Source organism: Lepidochelys kempii, chromosome 10 (genome assembly GCF_965140265.1).
Source record: "Lepidochelys kempii isolate rLepKem1 chromosome 10, rLepKem1.hap2, whole genome shotgun sequence".
Classification (NCBI taxonomy): Eukaryota; Metazoa; Chordata; order Testudines; family Cheloniidae; genus Lepidochelys; species Lepidochelys kempii.
In genome coordinates, this window is record NC_133265.1 from 85,186,984 (window position 1) to 85,212,248 (window position 25,265).

At 46.2% G+C, this 25,265-nt stretch overlaps 1 protein-coding gene across 2 annotated transcripts in view; it reads right to left on the bottom strand.

Moving 5' to 3' along the window:
* Positions 1–1,684: 1,684 nt before the first annotated feature.
* Positions 1,685–25,265, bottom strand: part of MAP1A (microtubule associated protein 1A) — a 117,321-nt gene continuing 93,740 nt past the window's right edge. For both annotated transcript variants that reach the window (XM_073304626.1, XM_073304628.1), the window contains 5 exons: positions 22,550–22,632; positions 21,222–21,359; positions 10,404–19,416; positions 6,036–6,268; positions 1,685–4,907 (listed from right to left, as the gene is read on the bottom strand). In XM_073304626.1, coding sequence (XP_073160727.1) covers positions 4,752–4,907; positions 6,036–6,268; positions 10,404–19,416; positions 21,222–21,359; positions 22,550–22,632 — 9,623 coding nt within the window. In that variant the 3' untranslated portion in view covers positions 1,685–4,751. The remainder of the gene's footprint in view (positions 4,908–6,035; positions 6,269–10,403; positions 19,417–21,221; positions 21,360–22,549; positions 22,633–25,265) is intronic.

Genomic DNA, 25,265 nt, shown 5'->3' on the forward strand with positions numbered 1-25,265 from the left:
GACTCCATGCGAGAGGTGAAAATGTCATTGTTCAAGGAACAAAGCCGCCACATCAGAGCTAGCAGGTAGCCAAAGTCACCAAGGCCCAGAGCCTTAAAGACTAATTAGGCCTCTATCTTCCCTTGTTTTCAGTGGCTGTGAGACACACACAGACTTTTTGAGGGTCTGGGCCTAAATCCCTGTAGTTCCTGGTTGAGACACAACATATTTGGCCTGGAGCCAGTCACGTTAATGGATGGGTGCTAAGACAGCCCGTCAGCTGCAGGTGAGACCTCAAAGTGTTTCAGGTGTCAGTTTTTTGCTGCATAAATTTTGAAATTAAAAATGGAATTAAATTAGCCAGAAAGGTGTTATGGGGAAGGGTAGCTAGTGACTGTGAATGGGGGACTGGTTATGTTAATGCCTTTATTAAGCCTGTGCACATGCACAATGTCAGCTGGTTGTTTCCAGAAGCCAGAGCAGACTCAGACCAGGGTTCTCATGCAGTTAGCTTAAATGCTTCTCTCTGGCCAGACAGGACTCCCAAGTTCTAACTGACAGTTACCTTGGGCCTCCTTTGGGGGGTGAGGGGGTGCTCCTCCTTGGCCCTCCATGAGCTGCTATTTCTCGATCACCCCATAGTTCTTCTTTGAGCACTGGTCCCTCTGTGTATTCCACATGTGGGCACACATGAAGTTGGAAATCTTTCCCTGACTAGGCCACCCTGTGATGTAAATAACCCTAGGGAACAAGAAGAAACCTGAGGAGGAGGTCAAGACTCAGGAGAAAGAGGACTATTTCTCCAAAAGCCACAAAAGATCTCTCAAGCCTTTTTAGCCATCTACGCATAAGGATCTGCTGCAGTACCCTCTCCTGATGACTTAAGTCCTGTCAGGAGTTGCTGGGAAGGACAGTGGACACTCTGGACATGGAATTACCTGAAGTGCAGGAGAAGCAGATACAGTATTTGATATTCTTCAGTCTGACCCTAGCAGGTTGGCAATGCCAAGGATGGAAGACTCACAAGGCAGATTGCAGCATCTCTATCTCCAGTAACCAAATGAGCAAAGCTGAAATACCAATTCCCTCAAAAATTATTTGAGAACTTCCCCCTCATCTTAGCAACCATGACCCCTTGTCTTTTGTAGAATTACTGCTTCCAAGGATAGAGTACCTCTAAGTATGGCCTATATTCTTTGTTTCTAAATGTATAGGAATGCTAGCTGTATTAAAACACACATTGTTTGCTCGTACCTAGCTTACCAAGTGATCCAGATCACTCTGATCTGTCTTCATCATTATTTACCCCAATTTTTGTGGCATCTGCAAACTTTATCAGGGATGATTGCATGTTTTCTTACAGGTTGCTGATCAAAATGTTAAATAGCATAGGGCCAAGAACCAATCCCTGCAGGACACCACTAAAAACACACCGGCTCCATGATAACTCTCTATTTACAAATACAGTGTGAGACCTATCATTTAGCTAGCTTTTAATCCATTTAATGTGTGCTGCATTAATTTTTTGTAGGGAGCCAAAGTCAGGGAGGTCATGGGTGGATAATGGGGGGGGGGAGGGGGCGGAACTTCCCCCAAGCTATGCCCCTGTCTCCTGGTGCCTATATGCTTGAGATGTATGGAACTGCCCAGTTGGAGGAAACAGTTGGACAAACTCAGATGGAACAGTTTACAAAAGCCCAAGACATTATTTTTTGCAACTAATGTGGTTTTATTATTGTATCAAGCTCCTCCCTTTACAGCAGTTAGTTACAGAGTGTTGCACATGAACATGGGGGAAAGGAACTAAAATCAAGGAACTAAGGTCAAATAGTAACATGATGCAGAAGAAAAGAACCTGGGCGCTCTGTTTTTACAACATTCAGCATAGAAAGAAGCTAGGAGCACAAATTGCCAGCTCAATACAGTTAAGACGTTCACTTTTTTTTTATTATAATTTTAAAATATTTTGTACCTATTACATACGGGAATATTACACATTGTCATCCACATGCAGAAACAAGCAAAAGCGGAGTTTAAATGTTTCTCTACTGTAGTGTCATGGTACCTCTGGGTTGGCCCGTGTCCCATACGCTAACTCAGCCTCAGGCCTGTAGCCATTTGCTGGGGAAGGCAGGGCTTGGCCCTGTTATAAAGATGGTGGGTTTTTTAAAATGTATTTTCTCATAAATTTTGAGGAAGAAGGCGAAAGAAGCTGAAGACAGCACACACTGCTACAAAACTCTTCAAAAAGGTGTGAAAGAGACTCCGGGCAGGGAAGAGAGTGGGCACTGGGGTAAAGCTCCAGAAGGGACGCAGCCGCAGCAACCAGGAGCATGTCCTGGGGTAGGCAGATACGCTCCCAGCTGCTCTTCCTTCCTGGCGAATGCAGGTGCCCCTAAAGCCCCACTGTCACTCTTATTAGTCAGAATTGCTTCAAGTTGAAGAATGAGACATTCATATGAGGGTCTAGCTAAAGTTTAGTGCATTAACTTTTTCTGCCTAGACACTCTGCTGAGGAAATGGACTCAGTAGCTGAGCATGCACCATTTGTTCCCTCTTCAAACCCAGATCTGAGTGTGCAAGGCTTCCAGGCACCAGGAGTTGGCTGACAGCCAAGCACAGGTAAACTGGTCTAACTGACTTCTTGAATGACCTAAAGTGAAAAGCTCAAAGACTGAAAAGAGGCCAATGGAAAAACAGGTTGGATCTGTATCACTGCCTGCCTGTGATTGGCTGTCATAGCTGACATTCATACATACTGACTCAATCAGTTTACAGAGAATAACATTTATTCTCCTGGTAGACACACTTTGGACCAACTAGTTTAAAAAAAACAAGAAAATACAATGCAGGAATTTAATAAATTCCCAGGCAAGAATCTCACCCTCAAAACAAGGGCTGTAGCTAAAGGGCCAGCTGTGCTGACTGGCCTCAGCTCCTTTAGATACATCAACTCTGCTTTGTAGCCTGTGCGGAGACCCCCGCGGCTGCCAGTGATACTTTGTTCGTTTCTCGAGAGTCTGTCTGTTCTTTAAATTGCAACTTCTGAGTATTCACTATGAGATCCCTCAAAACCACATGGTGCCATGTTAACATGTATAAATTAAAATATTAACTCCATACAAAATGCAGCTTAACACCAAAAATAAATATATAAATTAGATGGCAAAATAAATCATTTCCATAGAAATCCCATTTTAGTCCTCTAGCAGCAGGTTTTTCAGGCAGCATTTTCTCCACACCAGCTGCCCAGGAGTGGCTACTAGTTTGCTAGCGGCACAGATTAGCATGTCCCAGCCAAGCATAGCACAAGGACCTGGGCTCCTTCCCCACCAGAGCAGGGCCCAGGGCCAAGTACCGGCACTGATGCAACACGTGTTCGGGGCTGTGGGCCAAGATTTTCATCATAGCCTTTTTATGGTATAGCCCCCCAACGGCTTCGTGTCTCTGTCTTGCTAAAAAATCCTCCCTGGTGCCATGAGCAGCCTGACGTGGCTCTGCAATGACCGATCAGTGTTAAACATGTTGGCAGAGCAGCTGAGCACTAGTGCGTGAGCAGCCACTTCCACTGCCTCACGTTTATGGCCCTTCATGAGCTGAGCCTGGAGCCTGAAAGGGCTTTTCCATCACTAGCTTATACAATGCGCTGATGTATTACTCAGCAGCAATGGAGCGCCCATGCCATAAAGGCAAGGATCTGTTAAGATGGCTATGACAGCGCATCCCTGCTACCCCTGGTGCCTCAGTTCCCTATCCCTCCTCCTCCTCCCACTCAAGAAAGCCTTTGGTTCATAGGCCACAACAGTTCTTAGGCAAATCCTGGTCCAGCAGCGGCCAGCGTTGTCTTGAGCGCTTCTGTTTAGATGAGTTGGGGGTTGTGCGTTTGGATACCCTTCTGACTGGGACTGTTCACGTAGCAGTCCCTCGATGACTCCTGCAGTCACACTGCTGATGCTCAGAAGTACAACGTTAATCATTTTACAAGTGCAAAGCTGAGGTTAGCAGATCAGGAATGTGCTCTTTGTAGCTAAGAATGACAAGCCAATGCTCCACCAAGCCAATTTATCCTTCATCACAGCTCCTCAACCATGGCGAAACAGATGAACAGGTAACCTAGTGATGGGTGTCCAACAACTCAGGACAGAAGCCTCTGGAATTAGATAAACGCAGCCATGGGTAGTTGGAGTCCAGTTCTCTTTTCCTAGCATGCCTCATGTTCTGAGAGCTGGAGGAATGGCCTTCTCTTTTTGACCAGTTATTTCAGAATATTGACACCAGAATCCCTTTGCTCCTCGCTCACTCCCCTTTTCCTCTATTTCACAGTCTCTCTCCCACACCGTGACCATCACGACTATCTTCATGCAGCAGCAGAGTTACAGGCCAAAGGAAACATTTCATGGTGCTACAAGCCAAGTGGCAGTGCAGCCAGAGCAAGGGAAGGAGAGCAAGTGCTCGCAGCATCAAGGCAGCCAAATTATTCTACAGCGACTGTACAGGCAGCAAAATAAACCAGGGAAAGAGAAGCTGGCCCTGGCCTGGTACTGCTCCTTGCATGACCTCTCAGTTCTGCACAGAATCTTAGAGCCCTCCAGGCTCCTCTTTCAAAGCATCCAGTGTTGAGCTGGATGAGTCCTGAATCTCCTGCAAATGGGAACCACATATAGACTAAACCAGAAGAGAAGAACTGGACTGTGATGAGATGGTAGCTCTGTCTGAGTGCTGCATGGTGGTGGACAGCATCAAGGGATGAGAGCCAGGTGTCACTGGGAGACTCAGAACTCAATTTTGCAGGCTGGGAAGGATTCATCCTGCATCACTACAGTGCTGCTGCTCGCTAGCACCATGATGTTCAGCTCCTGCTGTTTCTCATGGGTTTGTTGGTACCATTCGCGTGTCACCTCAGTGTCATGCGTTGGAATCAGCGTCACCTGGAAAAGACAAAAGAGAAAACTGACAGCACTGCTACCACTCTCTGGTTTAGTGCACCAACAAATTGTGCCCACACAATCCTATAACTGTTACTCTGGCCTCGTGGCCTTGCCTGCTCGTTTTTCCATCCGCCTGTTACATATTGTCTTTTAAACTAGAATGGCCTCTTTACTATCTCTCTGTGCAGCATCCAGCACCAGGGGGTCCCAGCCTGTTGCATCACGGGCACTACATCCATATAAATAATACTAAGACGAAGAAGAACAGAAAGGTAAATGAAGGAGGGGGAGAGGCTGTGCTGGAGAATGAGTTGGTCGACAGCAACAAAAGTAGCAGCAAATCTGTGTTCACAAGGGCTCCAGTAATGGCCGTGGAATGACCGGAAAATGCCACACAGCCTGTGTGTCACCTTACCCAGGTGCAGAACATGTCAGCTCCAGAGCCCTGGTGTTTGAGGATGCGGTATCTAGCAGAGCAGTTTGGACAAAGGTACGCTCTGCTCTAGTCCTGCCTGCAGGAACAGGCACCACCCAGGCTCTCACTGAAACCTTGTAGGCAGAGGTGGGTATTATAAGGAATATTTGTTGATGGTTTAAGGAGCTAATAGGAAGTTATTATCAGAACAGGTTTAGAATTGTGATTGCAACACTGTCCCCACTGCCAGGGTGGGAAGTGGGGTGGGTGACCCTATCCCTAATACCATGTTAGGGGGCTACTCTTCTGTCTTAGGGTTTACTTTCCAGCTGGTTTCTGCCAGAGGACAATTTCTGTTTCCTCCTGCAGAGACAGGAGGAGTGAGTGATCTTTAAGTGAATGAATCTCAGCATAGGGAAAGAGACTATCCCCTACCCTTTCTCCTAATTCCTCAGGCTACACTGTCCTCCTGTCCCTAGGCTACTGACAAACAGAACCCCAAATGGCAGGGAGGGAAGAGAGGTTGCTAAGATTTGACAGTGACTGGCGCTTAACACCGTACAGTGAGAAAGTCCCCGTCCCATTTGTTTCTCTCTAGTGCACCATCATGCGAGATTTTTTCCACTGTGGATCAGTATTGTAATAGGCACATTCTCCCTAGAGTTCCATGATACAGTGAACATCACACATTCCTGGGCATTTACATCACTTACCTGCAAGTTCTCACCCCACTGGGACTTTCCTTCCAGAAGTGCATCCAATACCACACGGCTGGGCTCCCCATTGGCTGGATCATTGCCACTCACAACATAGTATGAAGCTCGGACCCGCTTGAAGAACTCCAGGTCTGTGTTCTTCCCACTGCAGTGGTTGGGGATGTAGGCCAGGTCCACATAGACAGGTGGTCCAGGGGGCACAGAGAGACTGCTTTTGGGGCTACTGGAAACTTTGGAAAAGAGAAATCAGATGCTAACAAAACCCTGAAGCATCTGGAATACAGGAAGATTTCCTGCAGCTGCAGAGACTAAGTTAAAGGGCCTGGATTGGCTCCTTCTCTCTGCTACTGAAAGGAAACAATAGTGGATGGTCTGTCCCAGCAGTAGCACCGAAACCAGGTGGGAAAGGGGAAAGGTCTGCAATTCTTTAGTGCTGGACTGAGCAGCTTTAGAATCAGGTCCAGAATGGCCTTTGCTGCAGAAGGGAAACAAATTCCCTTTATTAGCTTTGGCAGAGTAATTAGTTCAGTCACTATCTGGCTAAATAGCCCCAGTTTCGGTTTCTTAACCTATCTTGGCTATAGCAATATGTCCTGATGTCCTTCATCTGACAGCCCTCAGGAATCTACAGTAACATCGCTGGGAACTCCTGCCTGGTTCTTAATGATTCCTAGCAGTTCTTTCTGATGACTGGCTCATGTTCATCAATATTTCTGCTCCTTCAGCATTTCCCTTCATCGTTTCTGCATCCTTCAGTCATTGAGAGATTGAGAGTCATTGAGAGGTTAGAGATGTTCCCAAGTGCAGAGGCATAGAGTCATACACACATTTAGACAAGGACCTGAACATGGAGATATGTGAATACATGCCCACACTAGTGCAGACACATAGCCAAATGCACACTACCAACCATGTGAAAACAAACACACACTGTAGACATATACACAGGCAGTATCATCTATATAGACACTAGAAAATATGTGAGTGCACACAAGCATGTGAATACAGCATGTGCATGCATTTACACACACACCGCACCCCAAACATATTCTTTCCTTCCATGTGTCTCTTAGGCCTTTAACTCTAAAGTTCCCACAGTGTTTGGGCTGATACATGAACTGTTCTGTCAATAAAAAAAAAAAGTCTGGAAGGGAAGAAAGAAATGAAGAGGCACAATAAAAAAAAAAAAGCTCTGCCCCCATTTGCCGTCCCCACACATAATCTGTACGCCTCATTTTCTTTTCATAGCCAATTCATGGCAGCAGCCAGGCTAAACACCAGCATTAACAAGAGACAAATAGCTCAGGGAATGTACAGGGAGAACAGAATCTGTCCCTTCTAGCCTGCACATGTGAAGCTGACTGACATCACTCTTAGTGAGGCATTTGATGGCCTGGTGGCTCATTACACTTTCTAGTGGGCAAGTGTCCATACCTCCAAAGCCACCTAATGACACAACCTTCTCCCCCCACTTCGTTTTCCTGACCTCTTTCCCCTCCTACAAGTCTTTCCTCCTCCCCATCATGTTTCTCTCTTGCTCTCCTTGTCTAACCTCTTCATTTGCCCCAGTGATTCCAGCCCATCTTATCTCCTGATCCCCCCCCCCACACACACACACACACCTCCCTCCCTTACTCTCCTCCTTAACTCTCCTCTGGCTCTTTCCCCTCACAATACAAACATGCTTTAGTCTCTCCCAACTTGAAAAACAAAAATCTCAATCCTGACCCAACCGGTCTCTCCAGCTGCCACCCTATCTCCCTCCCCCCTCCCTCAGCTCATTGAACCTCTGACTGCCAGATGCTGGGACTGGACGACAGGGAGGGATCACTCAATAAATTGCCCTGTTCTGTTTATTCTCACTGAAGCATCTGGGATTGGCCACTGTTGGAAGACAGGCTACGGGGCTAATTGGACCATTGGGCTTACCCAATATGGCTGTTTTTGTGTTCTTACGAATGCACTGGTTACAGCGCCTCCCATCCAATTCCAGGTTTCAGAGTAGCAGCCGTGTTAGTCTGTATTCGCAAAAAGAAAAGGAGGACTTGTGGCACCTTAGAGACTAACCAATTTATTTGAGCATAAGCTGTAGCTCATGAAAGCTTATGCTCAAATAAATTGGTTAGTCTCTAAGGTGCCACAAGTCCTCCTTTTCTTCATCCAATTCCAGTTCAGATGCTCTCCATCCAGTTTCCACTCCCTGCATGCCACTAAAACACTTCTGGCAAAGTCTCTAATGCTCTCTGCCTACTCACAGCTCAGAACCAGTGCTCTAGCCTCTCCCACCTTCACCTGTCAGCTGCCGTCAACACCATAATCAGGCTCTTCTTGACAGCTTGTCCTCCCTTGGCTTCTGTGACTCTGTCCTCTCATTGCTCCTTTGCCGTGTCCTTCAGAGGATCCTCCTCAGCCCCCTCTCCGTTTTCCATTGGTGTTCCACAGGGCTCTGTGCTTGGCGCCCTTCCCTTCTCCCTCTAAGCCTTATCTCTGGATAAGCTCATCTACACATACAACTTCAACTCCTATCCCTATGTGGATGACCCACAGAACAACCTCTACTCCTGAACTGTCTCTAATTGGCCAATCTAAAAATCTCAGCCTGTCACCTGACATCTCTTGGGGATGTCTAGCCATCAGTTCAAGCACAACATGGCTAAAACAGAGCTCCTAATCTTCCACCCCGAACCCTTCCTGCTACCTCCTATCTTGATCACTGAGGACACCACCACTATCCTGCCTGCCATGCAGGTTCATAACCTGGGCATCATCTTTGGATGTCATTGCTCTAGGACCTCACATTCAGGCTAGGTCTCAATTTTGCGGATTCTTTCTCTATAACAGCACTGAGATACAGCCTTATCTGTTCACACAGCTAACAACTGTCATCCAGGCTCTTATCTTCTGTCGTGATTACTGTGCCCTCCCTCTAGCTGGCAATGATTAAATAACTCTTGTCCCACTCACAGCCATGCCACTGCAGAGACCTCGTCCTTAGTCTGTCACTTTGCCCATGTCACCTCTCTCTTTGGATTCCTTCCATTGGCTCCCCTTCTCTAGTGCATCAAACATAAGCTACTTATCTTCACTTTCAAGGCCCTTGATGGCCTAGCCCCGCCCTACCTAGCAGCGCTTATTCACTAGCAAGATGTCAACTCCTGCCTCCAATAGGCCCAGGATGCCAGCCGCCATCACCCATTTGTTAAATTTTCAAACATCTTTATGCTTCCTCCCTTGCTGCCCCTCATGCTCGGGAGGCACTAGCCATAAACAGCCATAAAACTGCCCCATGAGCCACCTTCAGATGCCCCCTCAAAACTCTCCCATGCCAGGATTTCTACAAAAATCTTGACAATGGTTTGGCCCCGATGTACTGAGACCACTGCTCATCATGGTGACCAGTAATGTTTGTTTCCTTGTGCCCCCACCCCATCTGTTTGTATCCAGCCGATATTGCTTGTTTTATACTTAAATTCTAAGCACTTTGGAGCAGGGACCATCTACATGTTCTGTGTTTGTACAGCGCCTAGCATGGTGGGATTCTGGTGCATGACAGGGGCTCCTGGGCACTACCCTAATACAACTAATAACAACAGTTGGCCTCCATGATGGCACTCTTAGCAGAGTACTCAAGGGCTGCATGGACCATGGAGACTGAATTTCCCTCTCAACTGCTTAAACTGGTTCCTCCAAGCAGGACTGAGACATAGTGGCAGGGAGTAGTTTGTGGGGGAATCTCTTCTGGGGATGCAGAGAGGATTTCAGTCTCCAATACTGTCAGTCAATCTGGCATCTTCCACTGTGGGAGGAGACGCCAGGATGACCAAGGTTCTATACTACTCAGCCCCCTCCCCTGTAATTTTGGGAATTAATTGTGGAGGATACTCCTATCTGGTCTCTACTCGTAGTTACAGAGGGAGGGCAACATCTCTGCACCCAAATGCACTCCTAGTGTCATGATCAGTTCAACCCTGGAGAATGCAGTAACAGCCACCATAGTTAGGTGTCTTATCCCACTGTTAATATTGTAGTAAGGTGGGTTCTGCTTGTCCCTCTGAGACCAGAGAATTCCAACTACTGATCACCCTGTGGGGAACATACTCCCTGTGTGTATAATAGAATCTAAACACAAAGGATTTAAATTACCAGATGTTTGGCTTCACTGCTACTGACATTCCCTGCATTTTTTTTTTAAATCATTGCCTATCACAATCCCTCAGCGCTTGCAAACTCACTCTGACTTGCTAGGAAGTGCTCATTAACTGCCACTCATTAAGTGCCCTGAATGATGAAGCAAATGCTTACATTTTAGTGCTTTGCTTATTGTTTAAGCAAAAGAGAATTCTCATTTGGGGAGGGATTTCTTACCAGGGTTTGTTTTGATGCCATTAACAAGGGTCTTGCCCGGGTTGCTGTGACTGCTCCGGGATAACTCATCCTTCTCTTCCATGTGAGAGGGCTGCACTAATTGGGTACGTGGTTTTGACTGCTTCTCTCCTCCATCTCGCTCTTTTTTTGCAGTGGAAGATTTTGGAGACCTGTCCAATGGTTGTTTCACAGGTGTGGGAGACCGCTTCCCTTTGACATCTAGTTTCCGGGCAGGCGATGATGATTTGGGTTTACTCAAAGGCTTCCTCACTCCTTTGCTCTTTTCTTTCAGATCCTTTTTGGATATTTTATCAGTTCTGCTCACATTTTGCTCATTTACCAGCATTTCAGGGTCCACCATGCATACATCTGGATGAGGGGGATGAGGATGGGGATCTATCATTGGAACAGGTTGTGGATCATGGCTAGACCTTGTGCTGCCATGATGCGAAGTGCCCACAGCTTTGTCTACTGGGAGGAAATCTGCATCTTCATCTGAGTCCATGGCAGCATCGGCTGTGATGGATGGACATTCCTCTGTCTCTGGAGGGACATCAGAGTCAGACTGGGAGGTTCCAGAGTCACTCACTGATGTGGGAGGGGTTTCCTCTACCATCGTGACTTGTACATGGCTACCAGTAGTGTGGTGTGGCCTCCCCTTCACTGAAGGATGTCTTTCATCCTGTGAGAGGTCACTGTCATCAGAGAGGTCATGAGGACTTGGGTTGATGAATGATGGAGACAGCTCACCCTTCCTCTGTTTATATTCACAGGAAGAGAACTTCTGCCTGTTGTCAGAGCTGGCTCCTAAACACGGCTCTACCTCATGGGAAGCATCTCCGTGCTCCTCAGTTCTTCCTCCCCTTTGTGCCTCTGGAAAAAAGGGCTGGTACGTATGCTCAGGGGACATCAGTGAAGAAGGCCGGCTCTGCCTAGCCGTATCCTCTTCCCCCAAGGATGGTGACACAGTCCAGTCAGAATCAGGAAATGCTTTCTCATCTTTCACCTCTGCTGCACTCTGCACATTTTGGAAAGCTTGTGGACTTGTGCTCACTTCTGTTGGGCCATTGGCTGTGGCTGCTGCTTCTTGCTGATGAGGCGGAAATGATGTCAGTACATCAGGAAGTGAGGTCACTGCCATAAGCATTTCAGTGATAGATGAGTGTTGTTCTGGGCTGGCTGCACAACTTTGCTTTTGTTTTTCTGTGGACAGTGGTGATGTCCGTGTACTTCGGCAGTCAATTCTGCATGGCAGCGTGTTATCCACATCACATGTGGATGCAGAACCACCATCCTCAGCAGACACAAACCCTTCCATTTCAGCTGGATATGTTTTGACAGAATCAGCCGGAATCAATGGAGACACATCCCACAGGCTCCTGGTGTCTGGCTCTCCTCCTGCGTATGTAGAAAGCATGTGGGAGTAGAAGCTTTCTGCTGTAGCATGTATCACAGGGGTGGTGGCTTCAGGAGAGGCATCCTCTGAGAGTCTGGGAGAGTCATCTTTTGCCTGCTGTTGGGATGCAACTTCTCTTTCCACAGCCCCAGAGAACAACTTGTCTTCTTTATATAGGCTCAGTGGTGAAAAGCTAAGGGAAGATGAATCTATACTGGTATCTTTTTTAGAAACCTCCAGGTACTCATCTTTCTTCCCCTGGTCTGAGGGCAAAGCTTCAGGAAATTTTAAAATAAGAGATTTGTCCCCTAAGTGGTATGACGAGGATGTCTCATGTCCAAACACAATGGATGGGTCATGTTTTTCTAGAGAGGAAAATTCAAACCCAGATGAAGAGAAATCCATTTCTTTACTTTGCAGTGCCAGACCCTTTTGATGTTCCTCTTTCACATATTTAGCAGTAGACTTTAAGCAAATATCTTTGTCATAGCCCTCAGAAGCAGTCTCTGCATGGTGATAATCTGTTACTAGAAAGTGTGCTTCCTTTGGGGACTTTTCAGCATCTTTTCCCTGTTGCAAAGAAATTTGGCTTGAATAGGACATTTCTGATGCCCAAACATCTCTGCATGTATCTGTTAGGGTACTGTAGCCAGCAGTACCTGCCTTTCTAATTGTTGCTGATTCAGTTTTCTCAACTCCAAGTTCCTTTTTCTGCATTGGATCACAAGGGGAGAAGGCAACTGATGTTGACAAATGAGACTCTTGGTGCTTGTCCTGGTGAAGCAGCTCTGATACCTGAGCCATCTCCATTACTGAAATGTCTGCATACACTTCCTGCTCACTGACTTTTTCTGGTGCTTGGGGAGGGCTGGGCAATTTGGACTCCTTTTCAGATTTCTCCTTGGCACCTTTTTCTAACTCTGAGTCACTGGTGCTCTCTTCTCCTCGTCCTGCTTTCTCGTAGTATAAGTCTTTGGGCTGAGGCTCCACTGGTGACAGAGATCTCTGCTCCTGGCTGATTGAAATTATGTTTTTATCTGGATGAGCATCTTCAATGTAGGGAGCTCTTTTTTCTTGATAAAATGCATCTATGGTGTGTATAGGAGGAGTGCACTCACTGCTTCCAGGAGAGGAAGGAGGCAGGGTCAAATATGGTTCTTTTGGTGTGGCAGTTGATGAGCTCAGCCCATTCTGTCCTTCCTGCATTTCCTTGAATCTCAAGTCACTGGGTATCCCATGCTTATCTGACTCTGTCAGGGGTGAATATCTTTCATGGCTGTCTGTGTATGCAAAGGAAGAATCCACTTTATCTTTGGGGGAAGTTGGGGATGACAGCTCCTTTTCAGCAGAGGTGTAGAGGCAGGACTCTTCTTCTTTTGCAGAGATGTGATAAAGTAGCTGTTTCTGAGAGACAGATACTTTCTCTGTCTTGGAGGCCACAAATATAGGCTCCAGCTTTTCCTTATCGGGGTGACCCAGGTTGTCCACATCCTTCAGGATACGGCTCGGAAGCCCAACTCCAGAGATAACTACCTGCTCATAGATGTCAGCATACTGAAAAGTCCTCTCATCAGGGTAGGGTGTTGGTTCCCTTTCTTCCTGCTTTAGCTGTTTAGCATGCTCATCTCCTTTGGATTCAGAAACCTCTTTCTCAGAAGGACTGGAAGAGCTCCGAATGCAAGACTCTGTATGATATTCCACTTGGCTGAAAGAACCCATGTCCTCAGAATGGCCTATAATGTCACTGCTTCTTTTGGGATGATATGGTCCTGAAAAAGAGTGCATGCTGTCCTCTGACGCTGCATCACTGTCTTTTGGGGAAGCTGCTACATATTCATATTCTGCTGGGCTTGTAGAGTACAGAAGAGCAATTGCTTTTGCACTCTGCTCTTTGCTTCCTCTAGGGTCATCATGAGCCTCAGTGGTTTTGCTTTCAGCATTCTGCTCTATGTCTAGCATGTATTTAGAGTCTGATGTTTCTTGGTTCAAAGCATCGTCATCTGATATCTCCACTCTGGCCCCCTGCAGAACTTCAGCTTGCAAAGCTGGTTTGCTTTGGTCTGTCATGAAATGTTTTTCTCGTTCTTGTGTACTTGTGTCCGCCTCCTTTTCTAGAGCACTAGATGATGCAGGCAGAGGAGATACTGTCAGTGTTCCATCTGATGATTTAGCATATAGATCCAAGACTGCTTTCTCCTCGTGATCCAAATAGGAGTAATCTTGTTTAGATGGGAACAATGATTCTTCCCTTCCTTTTGCTGCACTTGATGGTTTGACCTGTTTTTCTTCTATACAGACATGCTGAGAAGATGGGGTTGCTCTAACTACTTCTGATTTTTTGGAAGAGGTGATCCCAGGAGAGGCTATTTCCATTTTATTTGGTTCCAGTGACAATCCTTTGTCCTCCCGCAGTGCAAATTCTTGTGCTTCTGCTGAATCCACTTTGAAATGTCCAGCTTCTGTTTCTTGAGGCACAGGCTTGTCTTCACCATGACAGAGGTAATCTTCCTTCTTAGGAAGATGGCCTGCCTGCCTGGGGGCATCTTCTTCCTGGAAATATCCACATTCAGAGTCTGAAGTTTTCTTCTCTACTGTTTCCAAGGCATAACCTTCATATGCCATAGAATATATAATCTTTTCCTCTTCTGTTATGGTAAGAGAAGATTTTTTTTCATATTCCTGAACCTCATCCAAAAAAGTGCTCTCTCTTTCCTTATCATACTTCTGTTGGCTTTCCTTACTTGTTCTCTCTTCCACCTCCTCTGGAAACCACACTTTCTTCTCATAATTTAGATTTTTCATATAAATATCTTCCATTTCTGGAGATTTTTCTTCTTTAGTTTGTGTCTCATCCATGAAATCACAAGATTTGACATCTTCAGAGCAAACGTCTGAAGACTCTTCATCCTGAACTCGTCTGGATTCTGTTAAGTGTAAGAACTCGGCATCTGGAAAAGTTTCCTGAGAGCACATTTCTAAAGCCTTTTCTCTGACCAGGCTCATTTCGGTTAAAGAAAACAATCTAGTATCTTCTGGAGATATTTCTGCAGAAGAAATTTCTGTGGGTAGTGTATCTTTAATTGGGCTGTGTTCTGGGAAAAGAGGGGATTTGGGTTTTTCTTTAATGATATCTTTGGCAGAAGTTTCCAGTGATTTTTCACTTGTGGCTGGGCTCTGCTGCATGAAATGCAGGGGTATGATAGCTTCTGGGGAGAATTCATTAGTGGATGTGGCTAGAAATGTTTCTTTAGCAGGGCTCTTTTCTGTAAAAGTAAGAGACTTAGTGTCTTCTGGAGAAGTTCCTTTAATGAAAATGTCTGGAGATGTTTCCTTACCAGGACTCTCTTCAGTGAGAGAAATTGATTTGGTGTCTTCTGGAGAAATGTCTTTAATGGAAATGTGGGTAGATTTTTCTTTTTCTAAGCTATGTCCTGTGAAATATAGTGGTTTCCCTTCTTCTGGAGAAGCTTCTCTAATGGAAATATCTGAAGATTTTTCTTTACAAAGACTTTCTTCTCCAAAAGAAAGTGATTTGGAATCATCTGGAGATATTTCTTTAATAGAAATTTGTGAAGATTTATCACTTTCAAGTTGGCTTTGTTCTGGAACCTCAGCATTTTGGGGAGATATTTCTTTGGTAGAAACTGGCTCTTTAGCTGTGAATTTTGCAAATTCTAGTGAAACGTCTTGAGTCATTTCAGTTTCTTTAAACTCCGCCTCCTGCTCTGGCTTTGAAATAATGTCTGTGCTGGGAATGTACAGATTGGAATCATCCTTTTCACTAATTTCAATGGTTTCCTGTTTGTGATAAGAAATGTGTGACAGCTGTTCCTTTCCAATGGGCAGTTCCTGCTTTTCATTCCTGGGAAACATGGACTCCATAGGCAGTAGCACTTTGCTAGCTAAGTCAGGCTTCTCCTGTATAACAGAATGCAATTTGTTTTCAGGGATATCGTTAGCTGCAGGTGCCTCAGCTTTTTTAAGTGGTTCAAATTCACTCTCAGCTCCTTTTTCTACACCAGAAGTTTGTCCTTCACCTTTCTTTACAGAAGTATCTCTGGCTTTTTCAAATAACTCCGCTTCCACAGTTTCCAATTTCTCCTCCACAGGGGACTGATGGAAAGGTGTATGTCCAGCACTGGTGGGGCCAGACTGTGTTGGAGATGCCATCTTGACTGTGCTATCATCAGGACTTATGCATCGTTCCTCAGCTTCTCCAGAACTGGAGTCTACCTGGGAAAGTTGTGTTTCCCCTGTGGATAATAGCAACATGGACGCTTCTGTGCGGGATTCAATTAAAACATCAGCCAGGTGCCCTTGTTGAGTAAACAGCTGGGCACCATAATGCCCTCTGAGTTTCTCAGGCATCTCAATATTTGGAGTCTCATCTTCTTCCGCTTCTTCCTCCTCTTCTGCCTCTTCTTGCAGGCCCTTCTTATGAGCTTGGACTTTTCTCTCTCCTTCTGCTAATGCCTGGAAGTCTTCAGAAGGCGGAGATTTAAAGCATTTGTCCTCCTCTAAGGAGGATGTTGGAGAGATTGTGCCAGCAGAGGGCACATAGTCTAGGCCTTGGGTGGCTTCAGTCCGAGAGGAGGGTATGCTGTTTACTGTGTCCAGAAGTAACGAGCTTTTGCCAGTCTCTTCTGTTTGTGGAGCTGTTATGGATGCAACAGACTGATCTTCTGCTACTGAAGTGGCAAAAGAGGAAAGCTTGTCACATTCTGTAACAGACGTGGCAGAGGACACATGCTCCTCTTCAGCCAGTGGGGCTGCCACAATGCTTGTAGGATACACAAGGATTTCAGATTCTTGGCTGATGTAGCCCTTGTCAGCAATATCAGTAGTGGAGGTGGCTTGGATACCATGTACTGCTTCAAAAGAGCCTGGGTGATCAGGCACAGAAATATCATAGGCACTAACATCATACTTCAAGTGTGGGATCCTCTCTTCCTGTTCGTCATGTATTTCCTCATCAGAAATGGTCTGTTCAGTCTCTGAGTAGCCAGGGATGGTTTCATCCTGGATGTATGAAATGTGTTCTGCTGTGGCTCGTGGAGGGACAGGTGCACTTCTCAGGTAGGACTCCTCCTTAGTTACTTCCTTTTCAGGTAAATTGCTTTTCTCACCCATATCCTCACTGAACTCTCTTTCCTTTTCTTTGGTAGTGAATTTTGTGCCTTTCTCCTCATCGTGGTGTAGCTGATAGAATTCTTTAGTCTTCATGTCCTTTTCCTCTGTGTATTGTTCTTCTGTTTCTTCCAGTTCTGCCTTTTCTATCACATCCTCTCTCTTTTCCTTCTCACTTTCCTCACCCGTATCCATCCCCTCAATGTACTTTTCACAAGTCTTCATTTCTCCTTCCCTCTGCTTTCTGTCCAAAGATATTTTCTGCTCTTCTTCCTTTTCTTTGAGTGCTGGAGTGTGAGCTTCTCTTGCTGCTCTTTCTGTGTGTGTTGGTACCTGCCCTCTCTCATCTTTATGAACCTCTGATGGTAGCTTGGCTTCCTCCTTTCTTTCAACTTTTTCTGCAAACTCTCCCATCTCAAGAGGTTCCTCCAGGGCCGCTCCTTCATCCTCAATTTTTTCAGCCTCTCCTGCTCTCACCTCCAGCTGATGGACTGGCTTTTCCTCACATGGCAACTCTCCTTCCCTATCAATAGTCATGATTCCCTCATCTGGGGAACCTAGAGGAGTCGCCTTTATCAAGATGTTCTCTTCCAAAATTAGAGCTTCATCAAGGTGACCCTGAGCAGTCATATCAGGGACCCTCTTTCCTTCAGTTTCAGGTCCTCTCATGACTGCATCACTCACTTCAATATCAGTTATTTCCTGAGCCACCTGCAGCTCCACCTTCTCTTCATGATTCAGATCCTCAAAGTCCTTGGTCAGGTCCTCTGGTGAAGACAGGACTAATCTCTGCTCAACCATGTCAGCCATTCCTGGCTCTTGCTGTACAGGTCTCTTCTGCAGTGGTGACATCTTCTGTTCCAAAGGTGCTTCCTTTTCAGCTTTGACTCGGGTTTTCTCAGTTTTGATTCTACCTGGAACTTTTGCCTTGTATAATGTTTTCCTGACTTCTGGGGTAAACGGTTTTAAGTCTGGTTTAGAAATTTTTTTCAGCTCTGGTTTGGCTTCTTTCTTTGAATCTTTTTTTTCTTCTTTCTTTCCATCATCTTTTCTAAAGTCCTTTCTCTCTTTCTTAATCTCTTTCTTTTCTTTGTCCTTCTTCTCATCCAGTTTAGACACTTTCTCTTTGAGGTGCTTCTTGCCAATCTTGTCTTTGGTTAGTTTCCTTTTCTCAGCTTTAAGGGCATCACTTGATTCTGTCTTTATCTTTTCAGGTTTAGCATGTTTCTCAGGAATTTTCTCAGTGTGTTCTTTCACTTTTCTCTCAGTTCTGGCCTCCTTTACTACCTCTGGTTTTATCTCCTTAGCCCCATCCTCATTTGCCTCTTCTTTTCTGGCCTGCTTTGTTGCAGCTGGCCTGGGGGAAGATTTCAGACTCTCTTTGCTGTCAGTTCTCTGTTTAATCTTGGTCTGCTTCAAAGAAGGTGTAGGCAGGCCAGAAGACATATCCTTCTGAGTAGCTACTGGGTACCTCAGAAAATCCAGATGCTTGAGCTTCTCAAGACCTTCCAATATTTTATTTTGTGGAGCATTTCCAGGAAACAAAACTCTTACTATTTTTTCTGTTGGGCTTGCTGGCAGCCAAACCACCAGGGCTGTGATGGAGGTCAGATAAGGGACAGAAATCTCACCTTCTTTCCCATTTGCTAGAATGATGCCAGTCTTTGCTTTGCTATTCCCAGCCCATTTCTGCATTAGAAACTGCATCTCCTTACTTTCCTTGACAGGATTCAGGATGTACATGTCCAGCTTACCAACCCCCATCTTGTGGAACAGAGTAATGGGGTCAATGGTGTTACTCACCACCCTGTAGAGGGGCTCTGATTTAATGCTGAGTTTATTCAGGTACTGCAATGTCAGGCAAGCCTCTTCAATGCTTCTCTTTACTTTCATGGATGATTCAGGCATCTTAAGCTTTTCAGGAACATTAAAAAACACAACCCCAAGTTCTGGAGAGATGAGGTTCTTCATCCAGTCACTGTAGTTGGTGGAGCCCTGAGATTGCTCCTCATCCTGCTCAGAAATCTTCCTCTGCAGAAGCCCATTAATGCCAGGTAGGTTGTCTGCCCCAATGTGGGTCAGGAGAATGGAGTCAATTCTGTCCAGATGCCTGACCAGCTTCCAAAAGCAGGATTTCCTCTCAGAGCCACCATCCACTAGGATGTTAAATCCATTGACAGCAAACAGAGCAGAGTCCCCTCTCCCACCGGGGAATATGTAGCAGCAGGGCTTAGACAGTTTCAGAAAGCCTCCAGAAGTGGGAGGTTCCAGAAGATCAAATGGAGTTGGCACATCTACAGTCTCAGAGACATACTCTGCAAACTCAGAGACCCCATCCATCTCAGGCAGGACTGGGTCAGGGTTCAGTTTCAGATTAATAAGCTGCTGGAACTGGGGATGTCCAAGGTTGCTCCAGTCTCCCTCTCCCAAACAGGACACAGTGAGGGAGGCCTTGTTATCTGGATCAGTGTTGCTGAGAAGCTGGGCAACCTATTGAGACAGACAAGAACAATCACAGACACAGAAGTGAGACATTGCAGCATTTAATTTTTTTAAAGCAACAATTAATGTGGGACCATTAAGGACTCCGCTGACGTATTGTAAAAGAGGCCATGACAGAGGGCAATGCTGAGCTGCATAACTCCTTCAGACAGGCACAATGGCTCTAGCAGGCCCCTGAGAATGCAGCTGTTGGGCCAACTTTGGCCATTATGAGGTATGGGCCAGAGCCTTGGCCTTGCTCTCTCTTTCAAAGCCTAATGCTACTGAGGGGGCGCCTAGCCAGGATGAGGTCTTTTGCTTCCTTAATGCCAGGACTGCAAGTGTGACTGGCTCTCATACAGAGCAGAGGCACAAAGGGAGGGACCTCCTTGTCCTCTTCCCCCCTGCCGACAAGGGCACAATCTGCCCCTAATCATGGTGTGTAAAAGCAACTGTTTCCTATTGGTTAGGGAATCCTCTCCGTCAGCCCCACTCTTTTTCCAAAGCACACTCTTGTGGTTTCCTACCAACTCTCACTGGCTGGCCATTATCCCATCTTCTTCTTTGAGTATTTTCCCAGTTTCCTAGTTATTGAAACTTTAGTTCCTTGTTACTGGGATTTTCTTTTCTACTCAGATTCATTGTCTCTTCTGACCCAGATTTTAAAAGGCTAGGACATCATTGCTGATTTGGCAAGTGTTGCTATCTATCGTCTAATTAAAGGCAGGAGTTAGTATCTGTTTCAGGAGTCCTTAGAATTATGCAGATATGCAAATACATTGACTAAAGCCATATTAAAAATTAAACAGCTTACATTTTATGAATTTTAGAGTTAGTGATAATATTTTGCATAGGATGCTTTTGCCTAAAGAGACCCTCCTCAGCTGATGTCTTGACAGTCTGGCCCCATGAAGGAGTGGAAGCAAATAGTAAAGTTGAGAAAACCCAGAGAATATATTGAGAAAAATAAATTCTGAAATCCAGATTTCCAGGCCTATACATGCAGTTATGGTGATTGTGTCCAGACGGTTAATCTACCCTCCTAGCCAGTTAGCTGAATATCTCATTACCACAACTACCACAAATGCACATTCAAATCATGTGCATACAATTTTGAAAATGTGGGCCCTAGTGCTTAGTGAATATTGCCTCCAGACCAGAAACATCTGGAGCAGGGCTTGAAACTGTCAAAGCGACAAAATAGTGTATCTGAGTGGCAATGAGAATAAATAATAATACAGCTTTTTAGAGAGGAACCAGAATACAGCTAAATAAATACTAGAGTGCATTTCTAATTATCCAAAGATCTCAAAGCTTTAGACACACACTAACTCTCACAAACTGTAGTGTGTGTGTGTGTGTGTGTGTGTGTGTGTGTGTGTGTGATATATATATATATATATATATATATATATATATATAACATTCACTGGATAAATAGTAAAACTAAGGAAGAGGACCACATTTTCCAAGGTGGCACATGATTGTGGTGGCTTCAATATTTGGGTGCCAAGCTGAGATACCTTAAGATTTTCAGAAAAGCCAGATCACCTGACTTCTGGAAATCAGGCAACCCTGATGTGTCGCAAACTGGGCACTCAAAAGTTAAAGCACCCCCAAATCACTATTCACTTTGGAAAATTTTGACCGGTGTCTTGCCCAAGGCCCTATAGTAATTTAGTTCAAGAATTAGGAGAACCGAGAGCCAGGCTTCTGACCAGCATGCTGGGGTATCTGTGAGCTGGAAGTGGAGTCCTGGCCCCCCTGGTCTCTGCCAGCTGGAGGTGAGACCCTGGTTTACTATTCATACTCACCTCTGGATCTGCAATTATCTCAGCAAATTTCTGATAAGTGAAGGTCCCAGTTTGCAGGATCAGGTCTCCTTGGTCTGAGCTCTGACCACACAGGAGCAGTAGTTTGTGGGCAGATGAATCACATACCAGCGATCGGACCTATTACCATAAGACAGAAAGTTGTCAGCGCTCAGGTTTGGAGTTCTATGGTTCTCTGGCTTTCTCACCAGTTCCACAGTCTCAACGAGTGACAGGATCCAGAACATGAGCGTCTAGTCCAGGGGTGGGCAAACTTTTTGGCCTGAGGGCCACATCAGGGTTGCAAAACTGTATGGAGGGCCGGGTAGGGAAGGCTGTGCCTCCCCAAACAGCCTGGCCACCGCCCCCTATCTGCCCCCTCCCAGTTCTCACCCCCTTCAGAATCCCTGACCCATCCAACCTGCCCCGCTCCTTGTCCCCTGATCGCCCCCTCCCGGGACCCCCCAGCCCTAACCCTGGCTAGCATCCCTGGCTGGAAGCTCAGGGGCCGGGCAGGACAGTCCCACAGGCCAGATGTGGACGTGGACCGTAGTTTGCCCACCTCTGGTCTAGTCCCTGGTCTAGAGCAGTAAGAGGGCTAAGTCATGCTAAGAGTTCAGGCCCAAGCAGCTGGTCAAAGCAGGGCTTTTCTACGTAAAAGTTATTTGCTTGTAGAGACAGAAGCACTCAAAGATGCCTCTGCTGCCTGCCTGACCCAGCTCCAAGCCAGGCTGGGCTTTTCACAAAAGCACAAGGGAGTTAAGTACACAAATTCCTGAAGCCCTTTTGCAAACCCCACCTCCAAAGCAGCTCCATACCCTTGCTCCTAATCCTCAGACTCTCTTTGGGACAAGAATCAGCAGAGGCCAGGGATAAGGAGAAGTTTCCAGCAGCAGAGTGTTAACAAAGCTTGCTCCATTCAGGAATCCCATCCAACTCCACCGTCTCTCACGGGCTGAAGCCCTCCCTCCTTCCTGCTAAAAGAGCTTTACAAACGCTCTACAGATTAGGTAGTTCCCAGGAATTAGCCTTCTTCCTCAGAGTTAATGTGTGGCATGGCACTGGCATGTGTTCCTTTATCTAGAAATAACCTGGAACGTACGGCAATGGTGCAGCATGGATCTTCCTGCTGGGTAAGCACAATGAGCACACAGCCTGGAAGTAATTCTGCTGGCTGCACACCAGGTCTGGGAAAACTGCTCATGAAGGGTGGGAAATGCTCTATTAATGAGCTAATGCTTTGGCTGTGCTTGGGTCAGCATAGGCAGAACAGCTGATGTGGAGAAAATGCCAGGGTTGTCCCATTGCAAGAGGCCGTTCTTGGACCTTACCTCAGAAACAATGCTGTCCACATTGGGATTCACCAGGATTACTGTCTCCAGAGTCTCACTCCGATGATGAAGGGTCCTTTGGCCTAGGGAGAGGGGCAAGGAGAACAGAAGGGAAGAAAAAGCCTGCTGGGGTTTTGCCAACAGCTCCGTCCCCAGTGCTTCACTTTGCTGCAAATTTTCCCCTTCCCCTTGGTTCCAAGGCCTCATGTCATGTTCAAGGGTGTAGTTTAACTCTTCGCATCTAAAAGGGTCATGCCCTTTCCACACAAAAACAAACCAGGCTTGTTCTGGCCCAGCACAGGTTGCCACCCTAGAGCCCAACACTGTGTAGCCCGCATGGGCTCTCCCCTATGCTCATAAATGCCAGCAGGCAGTGGGGCCTCACCTGCCCACTCACGGTTTTTATCTAGTTTCAGTGCAGTTGCCAGGGAGATGTAGCTTGGGAAAGTAGCCACGTTGTGGTTGCTATGGGGCTTTGAGAGCTAACTAATGGGAGCTGACTCAACTGTTCTTGCCCTTCACTGGGGACAATGCAGTCCTTGAGGGGAATTTTTTGTCATTCTCAGGAAGTTTTCTGACTCACAGTCTGCCTTAGAATCCTAGAATGTAAGACTAGAAGGGAGCTCGATAGAACAGCTAGTCCTGACCCACCACACTGAGTATTATCTAGCCCATCTCTGACAGGTGTTTGTCTAACCTGCTCTTAAAAACCTCAAATGACAGAGAATCTACAACCTCCTTAGGCAATTTGTTCCAGAGTGGGGCAGAGCACATGATGAAGTTAGCAGGTGGGATTAATTTCCCTCATCCCCTGTAGCTCAGTGTAATTTACCAAGGTTAAATTAGGTGTTATCTGGAGTTCTTTGAGATGTGTAGGCTCTAGCTCTATTTCATAGAATCACAGAATATCAGGATTGGAAGGGACCTCAGGAGGTCATCTAGTCCAACCCCCTGCTCAAAGCAGGACCAAGCCCCAATTTTTGCCCCAAATCCCTAAATGGCCCCCTCAAGGATTGAACTCACAACCCTGGGTTTAGCAGGCCAATGCTCAAACCACTGAGCTATCCCTCCCCCCTCCTTTCACTGCTGGTGTACGTGTGCTCCATGCACCTAAGACTGGAAGACTCTTGCTTGTAGTTCCATTGGTCTGTACTTGCACCTCACTCCTCTTTGTGTTCCAAACCCAGGGTATGAGGGTCAGCATGGACCATACACTCCTCCAGTATCTTTATACTGCTAAAAACCCTTGGAGAGCCAGAAAAGGGGAAGGAGAGCGGGCACACAAATTTCTGCGAAGGACACAAATAATCTAGGCTATTTCTGAAAGGCTTCTTTGCAGGTAGAATGCCAATCCTTGCACATCCAGAGAGTAGAGCTTGCTATCCTCAGCAGAGGCATGCAGCTTTGTGAAGACAAGTAAGCAAATAGTCTAATTTAGATTGAATTCCAAGATCACTGTGAGGGTGAATTTCAGGAATCACTAGGAATCCCTATGGAAGATCATGAAAAGCATATTAGTCATAAGAGCCTCCAAACTCATCAACTCTTCTGGCTGAAGTGATGGCCACCAGAAAGGGAAACTTCCGACTCTATGGGCAGTGCTGTTGGTACCCAGGATCTTATGATGCCTGGCTGGTAGAAGGTACCAGTGAGTGACTCTCCCTTCCCCTCATGTGCTGGACGATGGTGTGGAGATCTCCCATGAGAAAATCGGGGATTCCAGGCCTGAGAAGCTAGCAGTGCCCTCAGAAGCAATGTATCTATCCCCAGACGCAAGAGGAGGGCCTTTTTTTTTTTTTTTTTTTTTTGCAGCACCCATGATGATGGTCTTTGGTACCAACAACTCCTTACCATGGTGTGATGGTGCCATCAGTGTGGGAACTGTCCACTTTCATTTCTCTCTCACTGTACTTGGGACAGTCCAGCTCCTGCAGATAACACTGGTTTTGGGATGCTGCTGCTCTTCAGAGCCAGGAGATTAGTACCACATTCCTTGTGAGCTCCTGACACACAGTGTCTCACCTGACTTGGAAGGTGTTGGAGAATAGGTATTCTTCTTGGATGAGGACATGGAGGGGGATTTCTCTCACTTCTTGGGAGAGTGTTTCCTATCCACCTCTTGCCCTTTTTGGAGGAGTTCTTAGTTCTACTCCCATCAGCCCTGGAGTCAGAGATCACTGTGCTCGGAAGGGGCGCTACCCAGTTTCTCTGCAGAATGTACTGAGGGAGGGTGGGTCTGATGGCCCAGGGTCAGACTGGGGCCTTATAGCAAGAGCCATTAAGAATTTTTGAAGCCTGTACTCACAGGCTTGACAGATTTGGCTTGGGAAAGAACAGCAAATGCTGCTCTTTGAGGGGCTGTGAGCTTCCCTGAGGCAACAGAGGCATCTGACATGGTCATCGTTGACTGGGAAGACCCCAGGACATTCAGCTTTTGAATCCCAAGAGCTTGGCCCCCAACTGTTAAAAACTATCTAAAACTATTATCTAAGAGTTATTTATAGATATTTACAGTTGGATGCAGAGGATGCTAGCAAACACTACAGACACTGAAGAGATGCTGTCTCAGACCATGGATGGCAGAAAGGAACCAGAGAGGCAGTCGGTACATGCTGCCCCTTATACTCTCAGTTTGGAACATGAGGAGGAGTGGGGCACAGGTATGGAGCAGTGGACATTGCTGGCAAAAATCTTCTGGACTCAGGCCCATGGAGCG